The sequence below is a fragment of the Trichechus manatus genome, unplaced genomic scaffold (assembly GCF_000243295.1).
Source record: "Trichechus manatus latirostris isolate Lorelei unplaced genomic scaffold, TriManLat1.0 scaffold00263, whole genome shotgun sequence".
In the NCBI taxonomy this organism is placed as follows: Eukaryota; Metazoa; Chordata; class Mammalia; order Sirenia; family Trichechidae; genus Trichechus; species Trichechus manatus.
The window spans coordinates 716,744-726,477 of NW_004444199.1; the positions used below are offsets into that span (position 1 = coordinate 716,744).

The 9,734-nt window shown below is 34.8% G+C and overlaps 1 protein-coding gene across 1 annotated transcript in view; it reads right to left on the minus strand.

The window, feature by feature from the left end:
* The window catches only part of ADGRL3 (adhesion G protein-coupled receptor L3), a 553,170-nt gene that overhangs the window by 471,556 nt on the left and 71,880 nt on the right, over positions 1–9,734 (minus strand). The window contains exon 2 of the mRNA XM_023724827.1: positions 6,676–6,889. Within this exon, the coding sequence (XP_023580595.1) occupies positions 6,676–6,889 (214 nt within the window). The remainder of the gene's footprint in view (positions 1–6,675; positions 6,890–9,734) is intronic.

Genomic DNA, 9,734 nt, shown 5'->3' on the forward strand with positions numbered 1-9,734 from the left:
AACTTGAATAATGTAATCAATGACACTGTAAAATATGATATTAGAAACTGTTGAACTGATGTATGTTTTGCTGTCTATATTTTCACCAAAAAATAAAATAAAACGATAATATCCAGGAGTAATGGGAAAAATATTAGTAAGATTTTATCAAAACGTATCCTCAGAATTGAAAGAGGTGAAAATATTAGAAGTGAGAGGATAAATGAATTGGACATAGAAACTTTCTTGTTTTTCCATATTATCTACATTTTTGCTTTGAGAAAGGGAGTTATCTTCCTTCCCCCTTCTTCATTTTCCTCCCTCTTTCCCTCCCTCGGTTCTTCCTTCTTTCCTTATCTTCCTCATTCCCTTCCTTCCCTCCCTCTCTCCCTTCCTCCTTTCCTGTTTTTTTAAACAAATGTGTACACACGCAGTAATCCTTAAGGCAATTTGTTATATGTTACAGCCCCTATGCCTATCTGTTCTTTTTACTGCATCAAACATAGATTTCATGGTAAAGTCTCTGCTATGAGAACCAGTCATTATATAACAGATTCAAATCTGTTATAATTCATAGGAGAAATACAAGACATAACGTAATGGATCTGTCAAAAGAACAAAAGAGAATACTCAAATGAAAAAACTCATGTATATAATCATAGTTATTGGATAACATTTCTGGGCTACATACATACAAAAACCTACTACTGGCATCTTGTTCTACTACTATTCAGAGTTCTTAACTACACTAGGAATGAATCCAACAGAAACAAAGATGGTTTTATAAGCTAAAAAATCCCGTGGTGCCACTAATATAAACTTCAGTATAACTTTTCTGAAAGGTGAGAAACAATTCATATTCTCTCTTTCACGTTCCTGCTATAACTACCACATATTAAAATATAATACACTAAAATACTACTAAAAGACTAACGTCAAACTTAGGTTACCCATTTAAATAGAAAAAAAAAAAAATACCCCTTCTCTATACTTTTGAATGTGTCTCCGTAATTAAAAAATACCTACATTTTGTATGAATGTTTTTTCTATATGCATAACAGGTAAACCATATGACGATAACATCTGGGCTTTTTTTCTATGGGTATATGTTGTTTTAATAGGATAGATATAGAGCGTATAAGAATAGAATTGGTTGACAAATTTAATTACCATTAAATAAAACCCACAGTCTGTTTTATCATCTCTGCTTGATAGAAAACTCCAAAAAGGGTACTTTTTTAAATGTCTAGATTCATGATCTTAGATTTTAAGACAATTTACAATGCAAGCAATATATGCCCATGCCTCCAGAAATAACTGCCAATATTTCTGATATATTGTTCCTACTGCGAAGCCCACTAAATTCAACTTGATTTCAAATATTCATTTTTTAGTTTAAAAATAATGCATTGGACACAGATACATAGAGACAAAACATATTAATCATTGCATGGGGTAAGGATTAACAGTAATGGGTGTGAGGAATCTTATTACGGTGATGAAAATGTTCTGAAACTGATCTATGATGATAGTTGTACCACTTGATAAATTTATTTAAAAATATTGAATTTTATACTTGAAATAGTTGAATCATATAAAATATAAAACATGTCTCAATAAAGTTATATAAAGAATGAATACAGTAAACGAAAGAAACCACACACTTAAAATAGTATTTGTATACTATATGAATCCATTTACTTAAAGCACAAAAATGGGTAAAACTAATTTAAGGTGTTAGAATTTATGACAGTGGTAATCATTGTGGGGGTATGGCTACTATGGAGCACAAGGAGCGGAGGCTTCTAAGATGCCATTAATATTGGGGTTTTTTTGTTTATTGTTTTTGTTTTTTCTTAAATCTGATTGATAGTTACATAGGTGAGCTTGGTTTGTGAAAAATTATTGAGCTGTATGTCTTGCACTTATAATATGTGTACTTATCTATACATATACATATATATATGTAACATCTCAATAAAAAGTTATATATACATATATATTTATGGCTGTTAACAAATACTTTTTTCAATTTGGAAAAATTTCAGCAATTATATGTAAAGTAAGCGTTATATATTTTAAAAAGTGTGTGAGGAAAAGCTGACACAGAGGATGTCATCATATATGACATTCAAACTTTACCACATTTACATTCAAATACGTCCAAGTTATAAGAAGGAATTCAATGAGAGTTTTGTTGACAAGGGAATAACATAAAGCCAGTGTATCATCTAGAAATGTCAAGGTTTCTTAACAATATGTGCATCTGCTTTGATGAATGGCATCTGGGGTCTTCAAGGCTAGCCAGTGGCCATCTAAGATGCATCAATTGGTCCCAACTCACCTGGAGCAAAGGAGAATGAAGAACACCAAAGACACAAGGAAAATATTAGCCCAAGAGACAAAAGGGCCACATAAACCAGAGACTCCATCAGCCTGAGACCAGAAAAACTAGATGGTGCCCAGCTACCACCAATGACCGCCCTGACAGGGAACACAACAGAGACTCCCTGATGGAGCAGGAGAAAAGTGGGGTACAGAACTCAAATTCTAGCAAAAAGACCAAACTTAATGGTGAACTGAGACTGGAGGAACCCCAGAAGACATGGTCCCTGTACTCTCTGTTAATCCAGAACTAAAACCATTCCCAAAGTCAACTCTTCAAAGATTAGACTGGACTATACAACATAAATGATACACATGAAGAGTGTGCTTCTTAGTTCAGGTAGATACACAAGATTAAATGGGCAGCTCCTGTCCGGAGGCGAGATGAGAATGCAGAAAGGGATAGAAGCTGGTTGAATGGACACGGAAAATCCGGGGTGGAAAGGAGGAGTGTGCTGTCACATTATAGGCACAACAACTAGGGTCACATAAAATGTGTGTACAAATTTTTGTATGAGAAACTAACTTGAGCTGTGAACTTTCACTCAAAGCACAATAAAAAAAATTATAAAAAAAAATATGTGCACCTGACCTACAGAGGTGGACTGTGTTTGTGCACATATGTGCATGTGTGTATCTGTGTGTGTGTGTGTGTGTGTGTTTTGTAGAAGGAGGTGATTGGGTTGGCTGAAGACAAAAGCAGTGGAAGATTTGGAAGAGGCCTTTAGAGAGACTTAACGGTGCTACATCCACAGCAGAAAACCAAAAAGCCATAGAAGAAAAGGATAGGTAAGAGTTAGTAAAGGAAAGTTGTTCCCTTGTGTTTCTTTTTGATATTCTCCACTTACATATCTGGTATCACTATGGCCTCTTCTGGTTGCCAAAGCTTTGACTAATGCTGCAAGTTGCAATCTCATTCATCCTTCAAGGACCACCTCTAACACTTCTTCAGTGAAACATGCCCTATCTTTATCTAGCTGAAAGAGCTTTCCTCCTTTTTTGAACTCCTCAGTAATTGTAAATGAGATAAAAATAAAATGTTGAACAAATAATATAGTCAATTTTTTCTTATCTGTCCAAAAAACAATATGGTTTTTTTGGCAGAGACCATGCCTGACTTATTTATCCCCCTACATCATCCAACCTCAGCGTAACTGGCATAGTGTGCCACATATCATGACTTTAAAGTGTTGGTGGAGTAAAGCTTTTAATAATTGACAACTTTTCATTAATAGCTAAAGAGAACATGAAACATTAGTTGGATTTGAAATGTAAAATTTCTCTAGTAATCTAATTACTAACAATCATTTTCACATTTAGATTCTAAAGCTGTATGTAATATATATTTTTTAAATCTCTGAAATGTTTAAGCATAAAAGAAAAAAGGAGAAATGGAAATCACTCAGATTAACAGAGTTAAGAAAGCCTTTAAGTGGCATGACAAAACTGGAGAGCATATTTCTTTATTCATTTGTACATTACAAATTGGTTTTTGGTAAAATCAACAGAAAGTCTGCCCTTTAGAAGCCTACGATTTAGTCAACACAAGTCAATTGTGTGATAATATAGCTTTGTTTATATTTAGATGCAACAAAGAGGGATGTAGATGTTGATAATAAGTGAGGTAAGAAGTTCCGAGAAGGATAAATAAATGTGGTGTAATGTTTTAACAAGTTCTCTAGTTGGAAAATGAAAGAGGTAAACACAATTCCAGAAGGTCAATGACGCAACTGGTTTCTCTGTATCAGTTAGTAGATTGAGTGGGTCTACTAGAGAAAAATGTGGAAATCAATTGTCCTATATCCTTTCAACTTCAAATTCTACATTTTTTACACTTAACTTACATGTAAATATACAGTTTAATTTTTGCATTCGTTTAATGTGTATTCAAACACCTGCGTGCATGACATTTCACATCTGTCCTTGCCTGTGATGTCTGTGTAATTTATTAAGCTATAGAAAGATATGAAGACTTTTTAACAAATTTATGTTAGGATACAGAAATAATAGTAATCTTTTTGTACTTAGTAATAATCCTCCCATCTAGAGACATGCTTAAGAATGTTTATACCCTGATATAGTTTCTTTCCAGATATTTAAATGAAAAAAAATGACAATAATTAATCTATGATGCCTTTTAGAAGAGATGCCTTCCATTAGATTTTACTTAAAAAGCAATAAAACTGTGCATATCATTCCTAGTACATGTCCATATCAGAATTAGTAATTATTAGCATTATTCAACATGCTGTCACATGCATGACAGTACAACTAAGTTCATTAGAAAGCAGCTTAAGTGGACATGGCCATCGAATTTCTTGGGAGTTTACAAGATAGAACCCAATTCCATCTCTCCAAAAGTCAAACATTTGTTTTGGACAAATGTAAATGCAGTTTGAATAGTTCAAGTACAAGTGAGGATCTTGCTTTCACAGAGAGTTAACCACAGTTACTTCAGCTAACTGACACCTCTTATATGATAAACCACCAGGAAGGCTTACACAAACGTTTTAAAAGGAAGCTTAAAGCATTTGTACTCTACAGATTTGTCACTTTATGTATGCATCTCATATAATTCAATGGCTCCAGAGATCCATTATAACGACTTTTAGCAATAATTATAAGATTAAAGGTTTATTTCGGGAGCCATTAACAATATCAATGAAAGGATTAAAACAGTTTCAATGCAAATCATATAGAGATCAAAGAGCTAGTGAAATGAATACTTCTGCTACATTTTAAATGAAAACATAATCACAGAAAAGCAGCATTTCCTCAGTCCCCATCCCAAACAGATCTAAAGAATCCTACATCGGTTGCCTGACTAAAACAAATAAAAATAACAATTTAGTCAGAGCCCCCATTCCATCTTACTCATGGAAAACCACTGCCAAGAGACCATTTCAATACCTACATATGATGAAATGATATGAATGTTTTTAGGCATAGCATCAGAGAATTAGCCATAGTGTGAGGTATATCAAATATATAAAAATGAGATGTATAAGAACAACAAAATGTAATCAAATTTATATAAAATGGAATCCCTAAGTTTAAAATTGTATTTCTCATTAACACTAGTCAAGTCAGCGTTTTAGAAACTGTCAAACAAAAGTTTTCAGTTTTCCCAGAGAGGCCATTATCCTCGAAGTATACCTCAGGTATACCTCAGGTATAGTTGATCATCAGACACTTGGCATGTTATAATGCGTGTTAATAATTTATACAACAATCATTTATAAAAATAAGATATTAATTCTAACAACTAATCAATCACTTATTCACATTATTTGAAAATTATTTTGTGACCAAGTAGTCAGAAAGCATGAAGACTTCGTAAATGAATAACTTTTCACTAATTTCTAGGATATCATGGTTATAGTGAACATATATTAGAGATATTTAATAGTTAGTTAATTTATGAATACATTTTAATATAATTTAAATCTTTTATCATAATAATTGTAATCCTTATTGACCAGTCTTTTTAGAATCAAAGATCTTTTTTTTGGCATTAAGTGATATTTACACCGGCCAAGTCAGCATTTTAGAAATTGATGAAAGTCCTCAGATTTATTTTATTTTAACATAGTACTATTTAGGACAAGAAGCCCTGGTGGCACAGTGGTTAAGTGCTCAGCTGCTCACCTGAAGGTTGGTGGTTCAAACCCACCAGCTGCTCCACAGGAGAAAGATGTGGCAGTCTGCTTCTGTAAAGATTTATAGTCTGGAAATCCTATGGGGTAATTCTACTAAATGTATTAAATGAATGAATTAATTTTATATACCAGATATAAAAAGAATAGTTTTATTGTTTTTTAAGGTGGAATAATCTTCAATCAATGGTCTTTTACTATATTTGGATTAATGTTTATATAAACTACCTATTAATTTAATTTCTATATTTTTCTCTTTTTCCTACATTGTTGAAATTAATTCTTACTGGTAAAATATATTTTTCTGCAGTTTATGGAGAAAATTACAAAATTCTGTTTTTGAAAATTGTGAAAAATAAGGTTAGTCTCTCATCTAATTAACCTAGTTCTAGAAAACACTATCACAATAACTTAGTATGCAGATTAGACAGTGAATGCTAATAAATAACCTAATAAATCTTAATACTTTCCAGATACCATCTGCAATTTCAAATACTAGCATTTTTGTGTTACGGGGGAGAAGTGGATATTGAAAAAGTATTTCAAATAACTCTAAAATACGTAATGCTATTTGTGCTCCATACATGCGTAATATGTTACACAGATTGAAAGCTTTTAATAATGCCCAAAAAAAAGAATATTAAAAGTATCATACCTCTGAGACATAATCTTATAGGCATCTGGCAAATAGCATCGTATATTCTCCATCTGAGCAGGGTCGGAGTCACAAATTTTGTCATCAGTCCTCCCATAGTTGGCACTTTCAATCATGATGACGTCTGTTCCTGGACAGCGAAGCTCTATGGGGTAGCTCTCACAGGAGAGCTCTCTGCGGACCACAGCCATAGGAATTGGGGCACGGCTGAAAGCTACAGGAAGGAAGAAAAAGAAACATCAGTCATTTTGATTACATACAAAGAAAACTTACATGTGTTTTCTTTTATAATTTTTGGGGTAAACTAATACCAAGGAAACAAAGTGGTTGATATTCATAATTTTAATGAAAAAGAGAGTATCTTTTACTTTCATTAACTTTAAAGGTATTTTGTTTTTTAATCTAATAAGATAATTATTTTTTTAAACTTCATCAAACATCTTTTTCCTTGAAAATGAACACACACACACACATACACTGGATATTATACTAAAACCTTGGTTTTAGTCTGTGTGGTTGTGTCTATGCAGAAATATCATCTAGTTTGTAGAGTAACATACACAAATAATCCTTAGAGTTTTTTTTTTTTTTTGAGGAAATAACCACAAAAAAAAAATGAAAAAAATTGCACTCTTGAGGAGTGCAAATATACTTACATAAGTAAAGTACTCTAATTCAATTTTAAAACAGTTACATTGTTTTACACAGAAGACAACATTCTTTGATGGTTAAGAGGGTGAGGAGGGAGAGAGAGGGGTACTCACTTAACTAGAAAGTAGACAAGAATTATCTTAGGTGAAGGGTAAGGACAGCACACACTGCAGGGGAAGTGAGCACAACTGGACTAAACCAAAGCTAAGAAGTTTCCTGAATACAACCAAACACTTTGAGGGACAGAGTAGCAGGAGCGGGGGTCTGGGGACCATGCTTTCAGGGGACACCTAGGTCAACTGGCATAACAAAGTTTTTTAAGGAATGTTCTGCATCCTATTTTGGTGTGTGGTGTCTGAGGTCTTAAAAGCTACTGAGCGGCCATCTAAGATGCATCAATTGACCCAACCTACCTGGAGTAAAGCAGAATGAAGAACACCATGGATGCAAGGAAATTATTAGCCCAAGAGACAGACAGGGCCACATAAACCAGAGACTTCATCAGCCTGAGACCAGAAGAACTAGATGGTGCCCAGCTACCACAATGACCGCCCTGACAAGGAACACAACAGAGAGTCCCTGATGGAGCAGGAGAAAAGTGGAGTGCAGAACTCATATTCTAGTAAAAAGTCCAGACTTAATGGTTTAACTGAGACTGGAGGGACACTGGAAGACAGGGCCTCCAGACTTTCTGTTAGCCCCAAACTAAAACCATTCCCGAGGTCAACTCTTCAGACAAAGATTCGACTGGACCATGGGACACAAAATGATACTCGTGAGGATGTGCTTCTTAGCTCAAGTAGATACATGAGACTAAATGGGTGACTCTTGCCCAGAGGCGAGATAAGGCAGAGAATGTTAGGAGCTGGTTGAATGGACATGGGAAATCCAGGGTGGAAAGGAAAAGTGTGCTCTCACAGTATAGGGAGAGCAACTAAGGTCAGAAAACAGTGTATGTATAAATTTTTGTATGAGGGGCTAACTGAAATTGTAAACTTTTACTTAAAGCACAATAATTTTAAAAAAAGTTTCCATTGTTTTAAATAATTTTAATATATTTTAAAAGTTAATTGCAAAGATAGTACATGTTGTTTATTTAAGAAAATAGAGATGTGCATGGAGAAAATTGAATTTTCCTTCAGCTCCCTCCCCACACCTACTTTCCCACTGTCAATAAGTAACCCGTTAAGAATGTGGTGAACTTCCTGTTAGAATTTTCTACACAAAATCAAGTTTCCTCCCACATCTTTTTTTAATTTTACCCAGCTAAATTTTACTTAGGTAGTGTCTTAGTCATCTAGTGCTGCTCCAACAGAAATACTACAGGTGGATGGTTTTAGCAAAGAGAAGTTTATTCTCTCACAGTCCAGTAAGCTATAAGTCCAAATTCAGGGCATCAGCTCCAGGAGAAGGCTTTCTCTCTTTGTTGGCTCTGGAGGAAGGTCCTTGTGATGCATCAGTCTTCCTTTGGTCTGGGAGCATCTCAGCACAGGAACCTAAGGTCCAAAGGACACACTCTGCTTCTGGCACTGCTTTCGTGGTGGTATGAGGTTCCCAGCTGTCTCTGCTCGCTTCTCTCTTTTATATCTCAAAAGAGATTGGATCAAGACACTATCTAATCTTGTAAACCTCATCAGTATAACCTCATCACAGTGAAAGAATTTGCTACACTTAAGGAGATCACATATAACCTCATCATAGTGATAGCGTTTACAACACATAAGGAAATCACATCAGATTACAATACTGGGAATCATGACCCAGTCAAGTTAACAGATATTTTGGGGGGACACAATTCAATCCATGACAGGTAGTATCACACTACACTTATTATTTGACATCTTGTTTCAATGGCTGCATTGTACAGACACAACATAAGTTCTTTTACCAGCCCTCTCAGCCATCAAAGGAGCCCTGGTGGCACAATGGTTAAGTGCTTGGCTGCTAGCCAAAAGGTCAGCAGTTTGAACCTACTAGCAGCTCCACGAGAGAAAAGATCTGGAGATCTACGCCTGTAAAGACACCAGTCTAAGAAACCCCAAGGGGAAGTTCTACTCTATTCTATAAGGTCGCTATGAGTCATAATTGACTTGAACAGCATACAACATCAGATATTATCTTTGGTGAAGTATAGGGCCAAGAAGAGTGTGAGAGACCCTTGGTGAGATGGATTCGCACAATAGATGCAATGATGGACTCAAATATGCCAGTGATTTTGAGGATGATGTAGAACCAGGCAGTATTTTGTTCTCTTGTTCTATATAAGGTCACCTCTTGTTCTACATAAGGTCACCAGGAGTCAGAGTTGATTTCACAGCAGATAACAACAAGAATACTGATGGACGTTTAGGAAGGTCACAGTGTTCTTCTGACATAATACTGAAAAGAAGTATAAACCTATCTGTGAA